This window comes from Mauremys reevesii, linkage group 25, assembly GCF_016161935.1.
Source record: "Mauremys reevesii isolate NIE-2019 linkage group 25, ASM1616193v1, whole genome shotgun sequence".
Classification (NCBI taxonomy): domain Eukaryota; kingdom Metazoa; phylum Chordata; order Testudines; family Geoemydidae; genus Mauremys; species Mauremys reevesii.
The window spans coordinates 14,281,383-14,304,572 of NC_052647.1; the positions used below are offsets into that span (position 1 = coordinate 14,281,383).

The following is a 23,190-nucleotide window of genomic DNA, read 5'->3' on the forward strand; positions in this document are numbered from 1 at the left end:
GCATCTTTTTCCAAAGGTGGTGTCACTTAGTACATGTTCCCTTTCTCAGTTTGCTTTTTGTAGTGCTGTGTGGCTTGCTCTTTTCTGAGATATCTCATCTGAAGGAGCTTGCCTGTTGTTAATCTCTGGATAGGTATTACCCTTCATTAAACCTGCCACGCTCCTGCTGCTATGCCTGTGAAATTCACAATCTTTAAACCCTCAAAAACCTAACCAGGGCCTGGCAGCTGGGAGCAGTTAACGAACCGTACTTAGGTTTTTTTGTTATATTTTTGGACAAATGCACAAATTATACTTTGTGCGGCAGGGGAATTTAAAGTGTTTAGCTTGGTCGAAGGCTCCTAAGCTCTTTGTCAGTATATGTGACCTAATTATGTGGATATTCAGATTCTTTCAGACAACTTGAATTACTGCCATCTCGTTTCTCTTTATGGCCTGAAATTATTCACTAATGTCATGAGGTTATTATCTTAGCTTCCCCTTTGCAGGGGTTCTTTGTGCATAGATATTACTCATTCATGTGGATCAACGCATTGACAAAAACAGCAGTATGCACAGCAAGGATTAAAATCCAGCGGGTTTTCCTCTCTGCATTGAACTTTGCTGCATCTGTGCATATGCAGCGAGTGCTATACTATGCTCCCACACCAGGCATGGACAAAAGGAGTCGAATGACCTGGGAAAAAGGAGTGATAAATTATCAAGCACCCTCTAACTCCAGCTAGTCTGGTGGCAATGCTTGGTTCTCAATGGCAGGGATCTGTATTTGTGGGCCAGAGCTCAGGAGCTGACTCGCAGGCCTTGATGGTAGCTGGGTGTGAAGCAGAAGCAGTGTGTTCACAGCCTCTGGAAGGAAGGGGGATGTTTCTCTGCACAGTCAGTGACCTCCCCTGACTGAACTACTCTGGGGTTTAGCTCTTCTGAAAGACGCCATGTTGCAGGCCAGTGGAGAGAATGAAAAGGAAAGAGAGAATCTAAGGAGCTCAATGTCCCCCTCCCATTTCTCTCTGGAGAGGGAGGAATAGAAGAAGCAGTGTGCTTACTCAGACAAATTGACAGATTGTTGATAGGCTGTATGAAATTAGTAGGATCTCAGTCCAGTTTCTGGTAGGCGCAGATATCCATATTGTCAAAAGCTACCACTGCTATCTCTAATGCCCCTTGCAGTCAAAGCAGAGGTGTCAAGGACGGAGGATGGATCTCCTCTCTTGCCCCTACAGTCGGGTTTAGACACAGGTGTCATCAGCTTGTGGGTGAAGCTTCTCAGCTGTTGCCCATGCTGAACCTGTGGTATGACCAGCTAGAAGAAATTAGTCTGCAGGGCTCCATCACCTTTCATCATCGGCAAGTTAATAGACTTCAGTCTTCTCTGCTAGTTCAGATGCTTGTGTAAGAGTTCCTCCTCCCAACAAGCAGATGGAGGCAATGCAGTCTTATACTGCTCATTTAAAGGTTTAGCAGCATGAAAATTTAGGTGAATACTTCTGTTACATAGACGCTAGACCAATGACCTTATTTAGCAAGCCACCAATTTTAATAACCATTACATCAACTAGAACCTATCAAAAAACTGCAGAAGTGAAGAACTGAAGACGATGCTGATGTGCACAGGAAGGAAGGCAGTCTGAGCTGGTGTAGAGGGTCTCAAACAATATTAAGAGGGAATATTTTTCCATGTAGCTTTTTGTATAGCATCAGCAGTGACTTAGATTTCTGACAACACATTTTCCATACGGTACTAGGGATGCAAATCTCTTGTGTAGAAAATGACAAGATTCTAAATGCTCACCATTAAGAGACTTAACACGGAGACTGATAAACCAGATGTTCTCTAAGTTTACAGAAGTTACTGGGCTGTCACAGAACTCATGGCATTCAGCACCTAAGCACCTGCTTGGAGTTTTTGCAAGAAAGTATCTCCCATGCACTTGTTTTGGACAATGCTGTGTTTGATTTTGAGTTTAGATGTGTTCTTTTTAGCGGAACAGGTTACATACTCTTGTTACAGAGGCATATAAAGTTAACTTTGCCAATGCCTCAAATTATTTAAGCATAATTTTCATATCATGTGAGACTTTTGCACAGTGAAAACAAACAGGAAGTGTTTTGTTTTTGCAGTAATTCTGTTCTGTTAAACACCAATCTTTGCTGTAAGTGCTGGCTGTAAAAAATCTATTGAATCACATGGCTGGAAAATGTGTATCGGACACTGGCGCAAATGTCAAATACCAAATCCAGCAATGATGATGCGAAGCATTCTGGGCTCTAAACGCTTCCTGCTTGAGTTTTACATTCAGAGGTTGCTTCTAAAGCTCCTGGAGGATAGTGAATTCCCCAGAATCGAATTGACTTAACATGAAGCTTGTATAAACACTTGTGTATTTGGCAAATGTTGGGGTTTTGCACTGTTCAAAAATTTGTGCATGAGATTGTACTAATGGACCATCACTGTTTGCTTTAGATCAGGCCCTGCCAAATGCTTCCCTGCACATCACTGATAAATGGGTTACAGTATGCTTATAGCTCCCACCTAGTGCACTGTCAGGGCGCATAGGCATATTTACATACACAGGGCATATTTAAAACATTCTTCCTGATCTGGAAAAGTTCTGTCTGGAGCTGGTGAAGCAGCAAAACACTCCCTACACTGTAAAATATATACTAATGCGTATCGTATGTATTTTGTGGTATAGTGACCTTTGTATTGTATTCAGTGCAAACTCTATACTTGTTGAAATACCTACTTAGCAGTGTCTAGTAGTATCACGGACAAAGGAAGACACTGAATTCCTCACTGATGGCTGGTCTCCTAAGAACCAATTTTAACTCATTAAAAACTCTTTTTTAAGGCCTGGCAAATGGGGTAATTGAATTGAAACAATATACCTAATTGCATAATTGATCCCATGAAGAAAACTAATGAAACAAATTGGCTACAAACCCAATAACCCAAAGCCAGTTTTGCTGCCTTTTTCAAATCAAGTTATTTTAATTTCAGACATATGCATATTAAGTTAAGATAAATTAAAATGGCTTCATGGAATCTGTTGACAGCTGCAAGGGAGGCTGTTCAACGTAGAATCTTGAACTATGTATTTCTTTTGAGAAAACGTATTTCTTCAGCAGGCCCAAAGGCCTCCACTGTTTAATGAGTTATATTTTAGGTTTATTACGCTGAATGTATTATCTTTGGCAGGTGAACTTCCAACTGCAGCACTTCCTGTGGATAGCAAGATGCACCTGCCATATGGCAGGCCGTAGACTTGCTGCTCCTTTGGATCTCTCTAATTATACATTTGATGTGTATATTCTCTGTTTTAGTCTGAATTTTAACCTTTCAATGATTTGTTCTTATATCCGATATCTGTTCAGAGTTACACTCTGTAACTGTCGGCACGTGTGCCAGCGCTCACTGCATGGGCCCAAACGTGACCCATGTTCCCTATTCGGGGTCTGATCCAAAGCCCAGTGAGAGAGAGCCTTTCCTTTGACATCAGTGATCTCAGTTACGTATCCTATACAATACTTGTTGCCTCACCTTGTCCCTGTTCTTGTCTCTTTGAATTTGACGTTTACTTCCTGATTTTAAATGGGCAGTATGTAATACAGAGCCAACAGCTGTCCACTTGCTCCTTGGTATAAGAGTGGGGAATTGGCACTAACCACCCTGTGGGTGTTGCCAATGAGCAGATGGATTCATGGTCTGCAGATAGGTACCCTAAAGCCCTTAATAATCTGGCCCTATTTACCCTACACCTCTTTAAGGCCGGGGAGGTGAACTGGTTTATCACTTGTGGTCTTGAGATTCCATCTGGACTGGGAGGGCAGCAGGATCTTTTTGACTGAGGGATTCAATCTGTGGAATCCCCTCCCCTCCCCGTATCTGTGGAGCTCACAACAGTTCTTTCTGTTAGACCCACTCCAACTTTGGCTATTTTTGACCTCTCTTTTGTTAGTCATTCCTGGTTTTTTCCCCCATCCCGTTGGTTGACTGGCTGCTCCCCTTGTCTGCATGGCTTCCTGCTTTATTTTAATTGTCCTGACTTTTGTACAAGACCATGGGCCCATTGTGAGTCTTGGGTGTTGTATGAATACATTAGAACTTGCTATTGATTTGCAGCATTTGCCTCTTAACGGCAGGCAGCCCCTTTCTCTGGTTGGGTGCTGTTTCTTGCCTTGGCAAGTAGGTGGGCTATGATAAAAGTCTGACTCCTGACTTGAGAGCCTATTAAAGGACAGGATTATTTCAGAACACTAAAATATTTAAAGCCAAAGTATAAATTATATTTATATGTAGCACCATGCACTTTTATGGCACTAAATAAATAATCCGAGATCTCTCATGATATCTATATTCTTAGTTCATGGAATCATAATAGAGGAAATACGGTCTTCTGGCACATGCAGGATGCAGACCCCTGTTGTATGATTTTTTTCGAGGTACTGTTCAAATATGTACAACCACAGAGAGAATGCCATTCACACATGAATAGCTTTATTTGCTGCGGAGCGTAAAGTTGCTGCTGTCTGCCTGTATCCCTGCAAAATAGTTATTACATTATAGACATTTGTCCATGTCTTCAAACAAATTTGCTCCTTCCAAAGGCTCGGCACTGACACAGGCTGATCCTCTGACACTTAGGTGTCCGTCTCAGAATGACTGCTGCTGAGCAACACAGGAGACGGCTCAATAGAGAGTTTGAATGGTACAATCATGGGGGAGAGGGAATGCACTAATGGGTCTCCCTATGACAGGTATAACTGTCTGACTAGTGTTAGATTATCTTTGTAAGTTTTTCTTTACAGGAGTAAATTGGTTCAAACTGGGGAGGTTTGCTGCTTCAACAAATTTTATCTCCATTTTGGCCTATGTAACCTTGTTGACTCCAAGTTTTTAAAGAGCATCCTCCATGTTAGGAATGTGAAGCCTTCGTCAATAGTAGGTCAATTGCCAAGGAGCATGCTAAGTGCAATGTGCTTTCCAAAGAGGCTAGATTCTCTGTTTTGATTCCACACAGACACGTCTTCTGCATCCGAGGATGAGGGATCGCTAAGGCGCCAGGCTGCTCTTTCTGCTGCATTGCATCAGAGCTTACAGAATGCTGAGTCCTGGATCAACCGATCTATTCAGGGGTCATCCACATCTTCATCAGCATCTTCTACACTATCCCATGGAGAAGGCAAAGGGACCAGTGGGACACTAGCTGATGTATTTGCCAATACTCGAATAGGTAGGAGCTGGGTATGAACAGCAAAACTAAAACTGCTTCAAGTTTAGATTCTATTTTCACAAAGTTAGAATCCTCCATAGTCTAAGGAAAATTTGGAGTAAGACATCATTCTGTCTCCATGGAACCCACTGGGCTTCAGTAGACTCACCAACATGAGCTCGGCCCAAGAGTTTGGAAAAGTGCAGTTGGTCAGAGGGAAACAGGAGCCTGCTGGTGTAGAAAAGATCCCAGGGATGCACTTACAATGTTGACATGCTCAGCTGCAGAGCTTTCTTTCTGCACATAGGTGTTGCTAATGCTTGCGACTACCTGAAGCTGCTTGCATAAACAATGCTGCCAAATGTAGGGAGTGACTTTGGCCTTTATGTTCTATGGCATGTCACAGCTGTATCTTTTCCTAAAACAAGTCAGGGTGTTGGAATACTTTGCTTTTTAAAAATTGTACTTGCAGTATTAGACCCTAATAATGTTATCTTAGTATTTATTGTTTAAAAAATAAAACCCCAATGCACACAGCTATTCATGAGGGAACTGCAACATCACAAATTAAAGATCTGACACAGATTTGAAGCCTTGACTATTTTCCAAGCTAGCTGTCGATGTTGCTGAGAAGGCAGGGGGAATTACAGATCTGGATACCCCAGGCTCAGTTTTTTGATGCTCTGAGGTGCTCCCTGCTGCTGATGCTGCTGAATGAAATTTCAGGGTTTGTTTTGCTCCATTGCTCATCTTTCCCTTTTATATGCTCTTAAGGTTATTACTGCAACCCAGGGGAATAGCTGTATCTGTGTGCTCTGTGCTTTGGCTTAATTGGTTTGGAGCAAGCAATGCATAGAAGAGTTGGTGATTTTACCAGCTTCACTTTACTCTGTTCCTTTGACATTTATATTGCTGATGTTTTTGTTTCTCTTTACTGGGATGCAAGTGTTTTTCTGAAATGGAAAACTGCACATAAAATGTAGTCAGTATAATTAATGCTTTATTGAAGCACAGCGGCACTTTAAAAACTGGGGAATGCAAAAAAAAATTACAGTTGTGGAATCAGCTTTCTGATAATGAATGAGAGCTGCTTGCTGTTCAGCACCTGTGTAGTTACTATCAAATTAATACCTAATTTTCATAGCACTTGTTTTCAAATGATGCCCAACAAAATCTTGTGCACGAGTTAGTTTAAAATAAATAAAAGCAATCTTTTCATCATAACTATTTGCATTGGCAACATGAAATGGATATGTTCATCAGATGTCAACATCTAAAATTGTATGCATTAGAACTCTTGCATAAACAGTTTTATATAGAATCATAGAATATCAGGATTGGAAGGAACCTCAGGCGATCATCTAGTCCAACCCCCTGCTCAAAGCAGGACCAATCTCCTGACAGATTTTTGCCCCAGATCCCTAAATGGCCTCCGCAAGGATTGAACTCACAACCCTGGGTTTAGCAGGCCATCACTCAAACCACTGAGCTATAGAGAGGAGTAAAAAAGTTCCTGCCTGGTTACCATTGCACACAGCGGTACAGAACCAAGGTGCTTGTTCCCACTGAGCTTAAGAGAGCCATAGAGCAGGTACATTCCCCACCAGTATCGCTCCCAAGATGCACAGAAGTGATGCTCCTCTCCTATACACCTCCTTCCTTGCATGCCATAGGGGATGCACAGTTGTGGAGCTCCTGTCCTGCTGTCCTTAGGAAGTGGGTGACAGGTTCCCCTGCTCTGCACTGCTAAGATCTATAGGAAATGTGGGGGATCCCAGTGCCCCCCAGATCTGCTAGTACTATAGAAAATGTCATGCACCAGCTGCATGAGAACTGCTGCTGTGTGCCTGGTGCTGTAGTAAGCTTTGTGCTCCTGTGTCAATCCAGTGTAAATCTGCAGGGCTCTTGATTTTTCTTTTAAGAAAAACAACAATGTTGTTTGTTTGTTTCAGTTAGAAGATGAAATAATTAATATAATCCTTAATGCAAAATGCGTAACTTTTAGCATTACCATCAATGAAATGCGACACTGTAAGTATTAATGAAACAGGAAATGACCAAAGTAATTTTCATTAATATTCTGGTGCCCTTAGAGGTCACACATTTGCTTAATAACCACATCGGTGTATAAAAGAATCATATTCCCATCATCTTAAACCCTCCCTGTTCATGCTTACGAACTTTCAACTTATCTGTCTTATAGCTTTCATTGTCCAGAATATTAGAGAAGTTGTGTGAGTTGTTTTACAGGCCAGTGTTAAGGTTGTTACATGACTCTTCTTATGTCAGTATTGACGAAGTGTGAATTACAAAAGTAATGGAGTATTTATGAAAATTATCTTAATTTTATTTCCACTGTGTTCAATGCCTATATTCTTTGATAGTAATTCTCTAGTTGCTTTACATAAGAGTTATATTTCTTCAGTAATATTAAACCTGGTTTAACAAGGCATTTGTGTAGGACAGTAAATACTATGACGGTAATACAGCCACTTCTGTACTTTAACAATGCACGGCAACACAATGTGGCAGCTTAGGATAAAGTGAAAAATACCATATCCAATTAAACTTACAGAGGAGCCTTAGCTAGATAAAATGTACTTTCTTAAATGGAGCAGAGCCCTATTTAGCACTCCTGCTATTGCCCAAAGGACCTTGGAGTTTTGAAGTAATGCAAGTGGATCTCTATTTGACATATTATCTGAAAGCCAGGACCTCTGGCAGCAAAATGCCCGCTAACTCGAGGCTCTCAGTACTGATAAATGGAAGGCCAGCATCACTTCACAGAGGCCTAGGTTTTTCTTGCAGGTCTATTATCAACTACTGTCCAGGTTCCACCCTGCTTAACTGTTGAAACTGAAGGGTACCACAACGCAGCATGATGTTTCTTTTCCAATCTCCTTCTAAGGATTACGTCTATAACCAATGTTTTCCCTCTTGCTTAGTTTACAAATCTGTAACTCAGGAGGAAGTCAGCTCAGATTCTAGCAGGAGATAACACAGCAGCTTTCTGTTCTAGGAGTTTGACCATCAGAAGGCAAATTTTAATCTAAAAGTACTTAAAAAAAAAAGTACCTAGCGTCGTAGAGTTTGCATGGTATAGTGGTTAGAATAGGAGTAGCTTGGGCTCTGTCATTGAGTTGCTTTGTGACTTGGAGAAAGTCTTTCTATGCCTCCATTTTCCATTGTGCAAGATGGATGATGCACGCAACCTTAGGGTGCTAAAATAATGTTTAGAAATCACCCTTAGACACTTTCACAAAAGCCAGGGTAGAAGGGTTAAAGCATTATTTTGTTATTGAGGACAGTAGCTGATGGGCAATTGACACTTTACTTGGTCATTGGATAATGGAAAGTGCACATTAAATTGAATATCAGTTTTCTCCCTTTTCAAGAGAATTTTTCCGTTCCCCCTGATGTCACTGCAACTACCTCCTCATCCTCTTCCTCAGCACGCCCAGCAACTATTGATATTCCTCCATCAGGAATCGTGAAAGGCACGCACAAGGGATCCAATCGATCTAGTCTCATGGACACTGCTGATGGTATGGAACCTTTGAGTACCCACGAATGAGAGCATGGCATGGGAGAAGCTGAACTGGGGGGTGTCAGTGATGTGTAACTTGCAGAATGTGCTTATACTTGCTGTAGGTTCCTAAACCAATTCAGACTTGCTACAAACACACCCTTTAAGTTTAAGTGGCTGCAATGTCAGCTGTAATATACCCCCAGACTGTGGACACTCCCTGTGCTGCATTCAGCAAAAAAAATCCTGGAGAGCTGAATAGACTTCACAGCACACCCCAATCTCAACACATTTAGCTCTGTTGGTCCCAGAAGTCCAAGACTTTTGGGAACAAGATTTTTTGTAAGTCACTTGCTCAGAGTTCTTGAGAGCCTACCTTCCACAGCTGTTTTAGAGAATAACGGTTGTTTGGTGGGATGAAGCAATTTTAATACTTTCCCAGACATGCCTGAAACTAGGTTATAATGGCCTTTCAGGGAGACTGAATGTCTCAGAGGATGGGAGCTCAGAAGCTTTCTCATCTAGATTGCTGATTCAGTTCCTGCCCTGTGATTTACATGTAGTGCCATCAGATGGCCTCTGAAGGGAATTTTCTTATAGGAGGTTCCTCAGTCTAATTCCTGATGAACAAATCAATGAAAACAACAAACACCAAGGGCAATCTGAACAGCAGCCAAGAATTGAATGGGCCCTTCTCACTGCTCCCTCAGATTGCTAGTGAGACAGATGCCGTGAGGGGACATGTGGGGAGCTTGCACTGCTGATGAATGTACTCTCAGGGCAGAATAGTTCAGTCCCCAGGGGTGCCAACAGAAAAATAACCTGGCACCTTCCAGTGCTAAAATTACTGATATTGTGGTTGGTGAATGTCAAGCGTCAGGTACAGAGCTGAAGCTTATGAACATATATGGAGAAGGAGAGGAAGGTCTGGGTAAAACTCTTTCTGAGGAAGGAATTGATTTTTAAATGAACCCAACAAAGATCAGTCATGCTTAGGAAAACTGTTAACTATTTGGGTTGGATTTTCAAAGGAGCCTTTATCTCACTGCAACATCTAACTTCATGTTGAAGGTGCAGCTAGTAAGTGAGGGTAGCTTTTAAAAGAAGCTCTGCTCTCTTTCTATTCAGCTTCTTGCCTTTTGGTAACAAAGTCCAGAATTTATATGTGGGTTTGTCGCGTTTAAAATGCTATTGTATTGGAATCCACACAAACTGAGGGGAGACTAATGAAAACACAATTCTTAACTATAGTTTTGGTACTATGAAGCAGATAATACTGATCATAAACTGTTTGGTCTAAGTCTCCGAGGTAAAAGTGGTGTCAGTGCTTGTAATTCTTACAACACCCTCTGCTGATCAAGTCATGCAATGGCACTGGCAGTTATTCTGAAGACATGCTAAATTGCGTGCCACGTTTCACAGCACATTTAATGTACCAAAGACAGATGGGAATGAGACTTCAGAAAGGGAGGGGATAAGTTACTAACAATTTCTGCCCTCTTGGTTAAAATAGAACCAAGCCCAAGGGTGTCAGTCTTCATTGGCCTTGGTTGTTAAGATTGTGCCTTTTGACAGGGCAAGTGGGAACGTCAGGAGAAAATAATTCCTTGTGAAGGGCGGTAGGAAATTAATGTTGCTAGTGATGACGAGCTCATTGATTAGCTGAATTTTTCCCCTCCCCACTAGGTGTCCCTGTAAATAGCAGAGTCTCCACAAAAATTCAACAGCTGCTCAACACCCTGAAACGACCAAAAAGGCCACCCCTGAAGGAATTTTTTGTGGACGATTTTGAAGAAATTGTGGAAGGTAACAACCAGCAAGAAATGCTCTTATTGCTCATTTGTTGTGAGCACAAACATATGATGTGTTTTGTTATGCTGTTGTACAGAGTTGACTTAGAGATTGACTGCCTCTTTAAAGGTGATATGAGCACCCGTGGACTGTCTGTGGCCAAGCTCCAGTGGTAGGAATGTAGTCATTAAATTAATCCATTGCCCAGTGGATGAATGGATGGTGTAACTCTCCAGGGCTGTTAGTCCAGCCCATTACACCTGTACTAGATTAATGCAAACTGCTTAGACTTTTTTACAAAAAGTTTAAATGGATGTTGAAAGCCTAATTTCTAAGGTCACCTGAACCGTAATAATTTCCCAAAGGAAAAGTGGGGTTTTGGGGTTTTTTGCTTCAGTAACATCAAAGCAGCTTATGGCTTATTGGTTCAATACGGTGGAATTCCATTCTATTTCATATAGGTTTTTACTGCCCTCATTAATGCAGTTTCTGAGCACCTTCCAGTCGTGCATTAAGCAGCATGACTAACATGTCACATGTCGTTTGTTCTCTCTCTCATCCTTTCCCCAGGGGGAATGTTTGTGCAGGGCAGTGTTTTGTTTTTGGTAGGGTTTTGTTTGGGGTTTATAAATGTACAGGCTATCTTGTGTTCTGTGTGGAACAGTATTTGTTTTCAGTTCTCTTCCTTGCTTGTGAGTATGTGAGCTGGGACTAACTGGGTGTGGGGGGATTTAATTTTCTTTCAGTCCCACAGCCTGACCCAAACCAGCCCAAACCAGAGGGGCGCCAGATGACACCTGTTAAGGGGGAGCCACTGGGAGTGGTTTGTAATTGGCCTCCTGCCTTAGAAGCAGCACTGCAGCGCTGGGGGACCACGCAGGCCAAATGTCCCTGTCTGACCGCACTGGATGTTACTGGAAAACCCGTCTATACCCTGACGTATGGTGAGTGGTATATTTCTGCTGCTGCATCATTCTTACAGTGCTGGGGTGTGATAGAGCATGAATTGACAATTGGCAGCCAGACTGGAAAAGCGTTTGCCCAAATTCCAGCGTGAGAGGTGAGATTCTGCAGACTTCTTACTGTAATGAGTTTTCCTGTCCCTGGTGGTTGGTCTCCTCCTTGTACTGACTTCACACTGACACAGCACCGTAAATGTACAGGACACTTTACAGCACACAGAATATGACAATAGATAAGGGGAGGGACTTGTGAACACCGGGAGAGGGATTCTTGGAAGCGGTGGATTTGAAGGGAGGATGTGGAGGTGGCATGTGAGCGCATTTGACGCAAGATTGGAGACCCCCGTGTACTTGGAATGAGCGTGAGAGGAGGAGCCAAGCCAAGCGCTGGAGCTTACGCAGATGGGAGCTGTGAGAAGCATAGGAGTGGCAGAAGGACATGGGATACTGATGAAGTTTTCATTGGCTCTAGAAATACTTGTAGATTAAACATCCACCTTTTCTCTTTGTTGCCACTTAATTAAGAATATGATTTGAGAGTCTGTATAAAAATAGGAGACAGTGTCGCCTTCATGTCACTCTTGGATTTACCCAGTTTCTCTTTGTGATGAGCAGCATAGCCAGGCAATAGCAAAACGGCTGCTTCTTCTTCGAGTGCTGTCCCTGCGGGTGCTCCGCTCTAGGTGACGGTGCGTCCCGGCGCTGTCGATCGGAGATTTTCGGTAGCAGTGCCTGGTTGGGGCGCGTGCACGCACCCAGATGGTATCTCCCATCTAGTTGGAATCTTCCTGAGTGCGTGCGCCCCACACCCTCCTCAGTTCCTTCTCAACCGTCCTCGGCTGAAGACGGGACTCGGAGCAGTGCTGCCTTCTCTTCCCTGGTATCTATAGGAAACAGTAACAAAGAACATAGAAATAATTATTAATTACTTCCCAGTTGTTTCCCTTCCTTTAATATAGTTACATAGTTAGTTACTTAGTTACAAAAAAAAAAAATCACTTCAGACTTCTCTCACTGAGACGCTCTCCCCTGCCATTTCTAATGTACAATGCCAGGGGCTTCAGGATTCAAGAGGTGTGTTTTCTGGCACGACTCCATACCAAGGTTGGATGGGCACTCACATTGTGTGAAGTGCCTCGCGGAAGCCTACATCCCTGCAAAGTGCCTCCACTGTATGAGCCTCGAGTCGAGGGCTCGGCACGACAGAGACCTGCAGCTTAAAATGCTTCTCATGGAGAAATCCCCGCAGCCGCTTTTGGAGATGGGGAAAGTTAAACCCACTCCCACATCCTCCCCAGCCAGATCGGAACCGGTGGGGAGCGTTGCTTCACCCTCCCTGGAGCAGAGGCAAGAAGCAGAGCAGTCTCATAGGAGAGACTCTAACAAGGGTAAGGGGTCTCCTGCGAGATCCCTACCCTCTGTGCTGACAGCGCCAAAGCTAGGCGCCTCAGCCCCGGATCACGCCTCAACAACGGCTCCCACAGACCGTAGAGGCGGAAATTCAGCCTCCCGAACACAGAAGGATTCCGCGGCACCGCAAGCCTCAGGGCTAAAAATAGCCGCAAAGCCGGCTGCGTGCTCTGCCCCGGTGCCAACAAGGACATTGGCACCGCAAGCCTCAGGGCTAAAAACAACCGCGGAGCCAGCTGCGCGCTCTTCCCCGGTGCCGACAAGGACGTCGGCACCGCAAGCCTGAGGGCTAAAAACAGCCGCGGAGCTGGCTCCGCGCTCTGCCCCGGTGCCGACAAGGACGTCGGCAGCACAAGCCTTAGCGCTAAAAATAGCCGCGGAGCCGGCTATCTGCTCTGCCCCGGTGCCGACAAAGCCGTCGGCACCGCAAGCCTCAGGGCGGAAGAAGAAAGGGGGGGAAAAAAAAAGCCACGGTTCCGACTTCGTGCTCTGCCCCGGTGCCAGGAAGAACGTCGGCACCGAGCCTGCCTTCCGCCCCTGCACCAGCAGCAGAACCCCTGCACCAGCAGCAGAACCCCTGCAGGGCACCTCCAACCGACCCACTGCACCGCTCACACGCAGTCCCACCACCTGAACTGGCTACCTTCACTGAGCGAACCTGATCTACAATGGCAAGCAGAGTTCTCCGCACCTCCCTCTCCTCCCCCACCGGAGCCTTTTTCCACCTTAGGCTAAGGTCCGCAGCCACCAGCCTCAGTTTCCCTACTTCGCTCCCTATAAATGAGGCACTCTTGGAACCAGCTGACGCTCTCTGCAAACTCCAGCTTCTTTCTTACCAACCTGCAGAAAAGCCGAACATAGATACTATGTTCCTGCTAAGGACGCTGACTTCCTATTTTCTCACAACTGAACTCTTTCATTATCGATGCAGTCGCACAAAGAACGAAACAGCCACAATATCAGTCCACCCCGCAAGACATGGACCTTAAACGCCTTGACATCTTGTGTCGCAAGGTTTACACATCCTCCACTCTGCAATGCTGGATCGCAAACTGCCTTGCACTCCTTGCCAGGATTGACTTTGATAACTACAGTAAACTTTTGAATTCGCCTCTTATATTCCAGAGGACAGGACAACGGGCTTTAAATCAATTCTGAGCGAGTGCCAATTGATTTCCAGAACAGCCCTACAAGCCTCTTTAGACACGACAGATACAGCAGCCCGTACAACTGCACCGGCTGTGGTTATGCGCAGATCTTCATGGCTTTCTGCATCTGGCATCCCTAAAGACCTGCAGAACAAAGTGGAGGACCTCCCCTTTGATAAACATAAACTGTTTTCTTTAAAACCAAAAAAAACCCCCAAAAAACCAACAACCTGATGAACTACTTCATACAATGAAAGATCCCAGAGCGACACTGCGCACCCTGGGCATTCACCCATCTCTTCCCAGGGGTCAACGATATCAACCCAAACCTTACCACATAAATAGGAATTGCGCTAGACCCCCTAAGCGCAGACAAAATCAAGCTCAAGCAACCACTTCCCAACCATCTGGGAATAAACAACAATTTTAAAAGGTTGGTCCAGGGTCTGTGCGACCACTCCTTGATTCCACAGCCTATTTGCCCATTTTGCCACCGCTTCCAGAGTTTCCAACATGCCTGTCAGCAAATTACACAGGACCGCTGAGTCTTCGAGATAGTTCAGTCCGGTTACTCTAGCCCATTCATATCCTATCCTCCTCCCCTTCCCCGTCCCTCTTCAGGGACCCCTCTCATGAGTACCTGCTTCGCGCAGAAGTTGCTTATCTTCTACAGCTAGGCACAGTGGAGCCTGTGCCAATGCTACATCCAGGGAAAGATTTCTACTCCCATTACTTCCTGACCCAGAAAAGGACTGGGGGCTGGAGGCCTATACTAGACTTACGCCAACTGAACAAATTCGCGAGGATACAAAAATTCAAAATGGTCACACTGGGCACATTAATTCCTGCACTGGATCAAGGGGACTGGTTTACAGCCCTCGACCCACAGTACGTCTCTTTTCATATATCAATTCATCCAGCTCACAGACGCTTTCTAAGCTTCACAATCGGTCACGACCATTTCCAATACAGAGTCCTTCCTTTCAGCCTCTCCACAACACCAGGAGTTTTTTCCTAAATTCTAGTTGTGCTCGTGGCTCACCTCCACAAACATGGGGTCACGCTGTTCCCCTACCTGGACGATTGCCTCATCAAGGGCAACTCCTATGGCGAGACACTCCAAGCTACTCTTTCACAGCCTAGGCCTCCAAATAAACGCCCCAAAATCCACCCTGACACCTACACAACAGATTGAGTTCCTCGGAGCTCATCTCAACTCAGTCCAGAGCAGAGCCTCTGCAGCATGGGTCACTTGCATGCCACAGGGACACACATCTCGAAGAACCTCAGTTACTGCAAGGTGAGTAACTTTATCTTGTGTCCTTTTTAAAAGGAAGTCTTTAATTTAATTTTTCTGAATCAAACCTGCATAAGGATTAAGTCCTGGGTGTATATAAGGGATTCTAGCAGATTAGGTTTGTCTTTGCACCTTTTTGTTGTTACATGAAATACTGCAGAGGACTGGGTGTTGGATTTCTGGGTCTGTTTCCATTTCTGTCACTCATTGTCACCATGGGCAAATCATGGAACCTCTTTGTGCCTCCACTTCAGCGAAATCGGGCTTAGGATCCTCACCAGTGTAAAGCCCTTTGAGATCTGTCACTGTTAATACTACTTAGGCGCTGAGTTGTGTTGTCCATATGATTGGTTGATGTGGAGTTTGCAAACTTCTTCTCTTTGTGTTTTAGGTAAATTGTGGAGCAGAAGCCTTAAGCTGGCCTACACACTGCTTAATAAACTGGGGACCAAAAATGAACCTGTGTTAAAGCCTGGAGACAGGGTAATGAGCTTGGGAATGTTTGGCTCTTCCTCTGAAATGGGAGGAAGGTTTTTTTGCATTGTCACTTGCCATGAACATTACAGTCTTGTCCTTTTAATAAGGGCAAGTGCACGACTCTTATCCTAGGGGCCCAGCGATGTTTTAAAGAAATGTTTCCAGGCTGCATGGAAAGACCCCTGTCCAGCCCTCAGGAAGAGAACTCCTGGGCTGAGACTTTCAAAAGTGTCTGAAGGAGTCATTGGTCTGTGTGCTCCTAACTCCCTTATGTGCCTTTGAAAATCTCCCCTACACGATCCTCTCTCCCTAGGAGCAATGCCTGCAAAATGTCAGAGGTCTTACCACACTGCTCTTGATATTAGTGAAAAGGTTCAGTGCTCTCTTCTTCCCCTGGTATTTGCATGTGTATATATACAGAGAGATTAACTGCAGCTGTATATGGATAGGAATATAAACACACACACGGCCGCCTACGCTGTGCAGAGTTCCCAAAGAGAAGACCTGTATGGGATGCTGGGCTAGAATCTGAACATGCATAAACTCCCTTTAAAAATGGCTGAAAAGCCATGAACTTTCTTTGTCCTTTTCCCACCTCTGAAACTAAAATGCTAAAATTCCTCACTGGACCCCGATTGGAGGGTTGATGACCATGTGAGCATCATGCTAAAGAGCGTATTTTTAGCAGGGCCAATGGACAAGTTGGTATTACGTTGTTCATTTTAATGGGCCCCACTTAAAAAAGAACCTGTAAAGAGAATTTGTCCTAATAACCTACTCTGAGATATCATTGCTGCCCTTTTGAATCCATACCCATGGCAGGATCACACTAAAAAGTAAACTTCTCACATACAAAGATACAATGCAGTAGGAACAGGTCTGTCAGAGGGGAAAGCTGAGAAATGAGCACACTTTAATAGTAAAAATCTTGGGTTGGTTTTGTAGGAGTAACATGGCAAGGAAGTAAATGCTTTATTGAAAGAGGTTCTGCATTAAACAGGTTTCCATTAGCTACAAATTTGCTCTAAACGGAGAATTTGATTTTTATAAATTCTTAATTGCTAACCATGGTTTAATATTTCATGTGTTAGGACAAAAGGGAGTTCAGTGGATTTTTTGGCAACATTTTCACTTCATGGGGTGTAGATGGGAACAGAGTAGATGGGAATATTGAGTTGACCTAAATTCTTTTTGTTGAATTAAACAGCTTAATCACTGTGAATGTAACAAACCCAACATTAATGTGGTGCCTTGTATCTTCTCTAACCAAATACTTCTGTGAATTGTAGGTAGCCCTTGTTTACCCCAACAATGACCCAGTCATGTTCATGGTGGCATTTTACGGCTGTCTGCTAGCGGAAGTGATCCCAGTGCCTATAGAGGTACCTCTTACCAGAAAGGTAACGTTGATGCATCTTAGAGGAGTGATCGGCTGATGTGGGATGAAAACCAAGTCAGACCATCAGCCTCTGATTTGATAGTGTTTCATAATGACCCACTGCGGCTTTAGCAGTTCTTCTGTCCCAGCAGAGTGTGTAAGAGTCATAGGAACGTGCCACTGCAGAGTCTAAAACTGTAAAAATTCATTGGCCGCTTAGCAGAGTTTTGCTGAACAGCTGAAAGAACAGTGTATTCCCTTAGACACTGTGATGGACACATGTCTATAACATGTCCTTGTTAATCTCCCTGCAGCTCCCTTCTGACTTCAGTGGGAGTTGTGGGTGCTTAGCACATCTGAAAAACAGACTCTTATTCCCAGTCACTTCTTGCTGTATAATCCCTACTCCCAGAAGGTTTTTTTCCCGAATGTTGCTATGTGATTGCCATTCTAAAAGCTGGGACACAATAGAATTTTGTGAGAGGAACCCATAATAGCATCATAATGGCAACCATCCGGCAAGAGTGGTGGTAATGAAATGGTTAACTAGTCTGGTAATGCTGTGGGTTTCTAGAGCTTTGCTTTGCAGCCTCAACATGACAACTACTGAGGCAACCAAATGAAATTAAAGCTTCTACCTATATGTGGCCAGTCAGGTCACTTGATCGGCTACTCATTCCAGTGCTTTTATCTTTGTGCAGTAGGGTTAGTCAGTTACAGGGGGACAGAGAGGGCATGTGTATTATTTCCATTTTCATTTTTTGGTTCTTGTTTGAAGATTTAGTGCTTTTCATAGTGAAAATAAACCATGTGAGTGCAATGGCTATACACTGACATCCATCTAAGTAGACCAGTCTCACCATTGAAATCATCTGCCTTTCGCCTCTGGCCGTTTATGGTTATGCCAGTGCAACATCTGTTTTTTTTCCTTGAGAACCAACAGCTTTTCCCACAGTCTTCCCACTTCCCTGGACCTCAGAATTAAGTGAATGGAACAGACTTGCTAGGTAGAACGTTCAGTAATCTTCCATATTTTTACAATAGGTTCTCATTTTCTGTGGACTTCTGTTTGCTCACAGAAATACATGTCACAGCTGCTCAACCTGCCCTAGGGAACAAATTCTGTCAGCATGAGAATCCCCATTACACCCAGCATGCCTTCATGATGCATATATTGTTTTCTAGAGCATGTTAATATATGACTGTAGCCATATAATCACTGCCAGACTGTGGTTGTCATTTGAGTTTCAAACCATTGCCAGATGTGCATGGGACAAATCAGATGTAACAGAATGTTTGTTTTTTCCCAATGTGGTCCATAATGTTACCATCCAGTTACCAGAGCATTACTGTGCCTTGAGTTTTGGTAAGGGTGAAGTTGGCTTCATACTCTCCCATCATCTGGAACTCATAGTGGTTATTTTCTTTTCCTTCAGGATGCTGGTGGTCAGCAGATTGGCTTCCTCTTGGGGAGCTGTGGCATCACTTTGGCTCTCACCACTGAGGTTTGTCTAAAGGGGCTGCCAAAAACCCAGAATGGGGAGATTGTGCAGTTTAAAGGTTAGTTCGGTCACACTTTTGTTTTGACCCGTTCGTCCCAGGGCTGAACTCTAAAACTAACCATTAGAAGTCAAAAAGCCATGTGCTGTTTTGCTCTCCTTCTGGTTGAGTGAGCAAGATTTGCATCGGGGTCGTCTCCTTGTTTGGGACTATGAATCGCATGCACCACTGAGGCACACACTTGTGCATGTCTCTGATAGAGCCAGTGTATTGCAGTGGAGATTAGGATAAGGCCCCTTTAGAAACCAACATTCTCCTAGAACCAGTTCAGCAGTGTTTGGAGAGATAAAAATCACAGTCACTTTAATGCGACACCAGAGCTGTATGTATAACCACTGCAGGGTCAATTTGTGAGTGGACGAAGGAGCCCACCACCCCTTGCAAGCCCTAGATGCACTGGTTCATGGGAAGAGGGATGAGTTGTCTAGCTAGTGATCTGCCTTGGGTTGATTTGTATGTTTGCGTCTGATAATCTAAACCAAACATAGGCGCTCCCCTTGTCAAGTGACATCAAATTGTGAGCGCAAGTTACACAGCACATCATTTTTTATCAAGTGATCCCTGTGGTTCTGTCAGCAGTAAACCCAATCAAGTCCAAATCACCTTTGGTTTTAAAGCTATGCATTTCCCTGAAATGAATTTGCATTTTGCTTAATTAACTTTGCTGCTGGGAAAATAAGCCATAAGTGAAATGGGCAAATGATCACTTGTATATTTCAGATGAATATAGATTCTTTCAACAGATACAAGTCTTAAGGTTGTCTTTGATTTCGGCTCTAGGTTGGCCCAGACTCAAATGGGTTGTGACAGACTCAAAGTATCTCTCCAAGTCACCAAAGGACTGGCAGCCCAACATCTCAGCTGCAGGAACTGAGCCAGCATATATTGAGGTGGGTAGTGAATGAAGGTCAGAAATGAGCTTCTTTGGATTTAATTTAATGCACAGAAGCCATCAAAATGGTAGCACTTTCACATGAGCTGTGCCAAACTTACCAATTTCTTGCCAAAACAAGAAAACATCATGTACAACTTGCCATGGTGCTTGTTTTAATCATATACCAGTCTGTGGCTTTGTTTTCTGTTCAAAATGCAGAGGAAGACACAATCTCTGCTCCAAAGACAAGTGAAACAATTCAGATACAGTGTGCGGGATAACCAGAGAGGGGCTTAATCTGAAAGCGTTGTAGGGTTGCTCACAGGAGTGCATCAACACATCTTAGCTAAGGCTTAATGCTGGCGGACTTGGTACAGTCCAGCCTTTAGCTCAGGGTGCTCCCCAGTGCTCATCTTTTCATTCGTTCTCTTTAATTCTGTTAGTACTTGGTAACTCTCAGATTTCTGCCTTTGTTTCACATGGCGACACTTTGGATTGTTCACTTCTCACGACGTGGCCTGTCTGTGCATCCCAGTAATACTAACTGGGAATTACTGCATCCTAAATAATATCAGTGTTTGGGTGACACCTACCCTATAAACTGCTTTTTCAGTTTGCCTTTTGTATTGCCAGGGCATGGGCTCAGAAGTTACAATAATGCATTAAGCATGAGCATCTTTAAACAAGTGTCTTCATCTTCTTTCTCTTTGGACTTACCTGTACATGTTTAAGGATTGGGACCAGGCCATCTCCATGTCTAAACATGCCTGCCTTTACTTTCCATGGGATAGTCTTTCTCTCCTCCAGTGAATCCTGCTGATGTACCTACACAGTTCCTTTTTAAATGTGACCTCATTCATTAAGGAGAAAACTTGCTCTGATTAATAAGGGTTTAGCCAAGCTGCAGCCTCCTTTATGTGCAGGGTCCAGAGTAACCAGTTTGATCCCAACTATACGTATAAAATGATGCGGTTTAAATTAGCTGTTACCACTCAAGAAAGAGATATTGGAGTTGTCATGGATAGTTCTCTGAAAACATCCCCTCAATGTGCAGCAGCAGTCAAAAAAGTGAACAGAATGTTGGGAATCATTAAGAAAGGGATAGATAATAAAACAGAAAATACCATGTTGCCCGTATATAAATCCATGGTACGCCCACACCTTGAATACTGCATGCAGATATGGTCACCCCATCTCAAAAAAGATGTATTGGAATTGGAACAGGTTCAGAAAAGGGCAACAAAAATGATTAGGGGTATGGAACGGCTTCCATATGAGGAGAGGTTAATAAGACTGGGACTTTACAGCTTGGAAAAGAGACGACTGGGGTGGATATGATAGAGGTCTATAAAATCTTGACTGGTGTGGAGAAAGTAAATAAGGAAGTGTTATGAGAAGGAGTAAATAACACAAGAACTAGGGGCCACCAAATGAAATTAATAGGCAGCAGGTTTAAAACAAAAAAGTATTTTTTCACAAATGCACAGTCAACCTGTGGAACTCCTTGCCAGAGGATGTTGTGAAGGCCAAGACTATAACAGAGTTCAAAATGAACTAGATAAATTCGTGGAGGATAGGTCCATCAATGGCTATTAGCCAGGATGGGCAGAGATGGTGTCCCTACCCTCTGTTTGCCAGAAGCTGGGAATGGGAGACAAGGGATGGATCACTTGATGATTACCTGTTCTGTTCATTCCGTCTGAGGCACCTGGCATTGGCCATTGTCGGAAAACAGGATACTGAGCTAGATGGATCTTTGGTCTGACCCTGTATGGCTGTTCTTATGTTCTTACTATGTTTGGTGCTTTCCAGTACAAGACCAGTAAGGAAGGCAGTGTGATGGGGGTAACAGTGTCTCGGATTGCCATGCTGTCTCATTGTCAGGCTCTGTCTCAGGCTTGCAACTACTCTGAAGGTGAGTAGTGTCACGGGGTGGATATGTGCAAGAAGGGGTGAAAGCTCAGCTCGCTGTAAGATCATTCTTTCCAATGCTTAGTTAGTTTGTTTAAACTTTTAAAATCCATCTATCTCAGAGATTAAAAATCGTAACTTAAACGTAGCCAAAGGTCAACCTATAATTATCTCCACCTCAGCCCATGCCCTGCCCAACAGGCTTAACAAAGAGGGACAAAAGGTGGGCTTTGCAATGTGCATGATTTGGTGAACTGGGGGATGGAAGGGGCAGAATTGCACAAGCTCCAAACTTCAAAGAACATCCTGCCACCAGCTCCCTTTCACTTACATTGAAGGAGCTCCTTCAGTGGATTGCCTCTGCTTATCTCCATACTGGCAATGCACACACACCACGGCCTCTCAGATAATCAGGTCCTAAACCAGTTTGGGCCTTATGAGTTAAACCCAGGTATGGAGAACAGAAATTACCAGTCATGATGCACAAAGTTCTTTCTGTAGGAAGTGTTTTGGTCTACTCTACCTACAAAATCAGTCCTTTATGTACCCAGTATCTCAGAGCTTCTTTAATGAGCTGTATGTCATCATTTCTGTTTGACATGCAACTGTATTTCTCTTGGGAGCCATTGCATTCATTTCCACTGCTGCTGAGGGTCAGTCTACCAAGGCATTTGAACGATGGCTCTGTAACCTCTTTCCACTCAACACCTCATGTATAAGGAGGCTAGGACACTCTGATATTACAGTGATTAATGTGATATAAAAGTCCAGAGATGCCAGACGTTATATTCTTGCAGCTGTCTGTAAGGTGTTCCTTCCCTTAAATGCATATTTTGTTTTAAGTAGGTCTGCTGTGTGTCTATCACCCTTTTTATTGTGCTCTGTGTATGCACCTGAGTGTGCCTGTTTTGTATTATCCATAACAAGGAGCTTGGAATCTATTTAATAATGCATAAGAGAGCAAACGGACTAGGCTACATGCTTGCTGTTTGCATAATGCTTCCAGTATGTGCTGCCATGGAGAGGTGTTTGCATGCTGTCTAAGTACTGTATGAAGTGCTTAAGAAATAATTGGCACTTTGAGTTTGCCAAACTTAAGGGAAACAGTGATCTTTAAATGTTTGTAAAGAAAATGCCAAGGTGAAAAAACAAGGGTTGTGTCCTCCTCCGCTTCAAAGTTCCTGTCATCTGCCTGAAGGGAGCCACTTAGCCTGCTGGTTTGGGAGCCTGTCTCAGGGAGCTAACTTGACTTTGCATTAAGAAAGGGGCAAGTTCCAGTATAAGTAAGACAGCCTCATCTACCCAGTTATCTGCCAAATTTCTTATTGATATCACAACTTTCCTTTTCCAGGTGAAACCATAGTGAATGTTCTGGATTTCAAGAAGGATGCAGGGCTCTGGCATGGCATGTTAACGGTGAGCTGGTGCTTCAGGGAGAAAACTAGCAGGATGGTTGTTCTGGGTATTTTATAGTCCTTCCTGATTATAATGTGAAATAGTGTTTGAGGAGGAAAGTTGGGCCCAATCAGCTCTCAGATCCAGCTTTACGCACTCCCGTTAGAGTCAGTGCAGATCTGCTGGCAGGAGCAATAATGTCTTCTGCCTAGTCGTCATACTCTCTGTTCATTCAAATGATGCTTTGAAAT

At 43.8% G+C, this 23,190-nt stretch overlaps 1 protein-coding gene across 2 annotated transcripts in view; it reads left to right on the forward strand.

Moving 5' to 3' along the window:
• Positions 1-23,190, forward strand: part of DIP2B (disco interacting protein 2 homolog B) — a 130,929-nt gene that overhangs the window by 74,050 nt on the left and 33,689 nt on the right. Inside the window, exons 5-14 of one of the 2 annotated variants that reach the window (XM_039513858.1) lie at positions 5,019-5,231; positions 8,606-8,755; positions 10,423-10,542; positions 11,274-11,471; positions 15,736-15,827; positions 17,111-17,221; positions 18,636-18,759; positions 19,540-19,649; positions 21,446-21,548; positions 22,896-22,960. In XM_039513858.1, coding sequence (XP_039369792.1) covers positions 5,019-5,231; positions 8,606-8,755; positions 10,423-10,542; positions 11,274-11,471; positions 15,736-15,827; positions 17,111-17,221; positions 18,636-18,759; positions 19,540-19,649; positions 21,446-21,548; positions 22,896-22,960 — 1,286 coding nt within the window. The remainder of the gene's footprint in view (positions 1-5,018; positions 5,232-8,605; positions 8,756-10,422; positions 10,543-11,273; positions 11,472-15,735; positions 15,828-17,110; positions 17,222-18,635; positions 18,760-19,539; positions 19,650-21,445; positions 21,549-22,895; positions 22,961-23,190) is intronic. The other variant, XM_039513859.1, reaches the window with a different exon arrangement.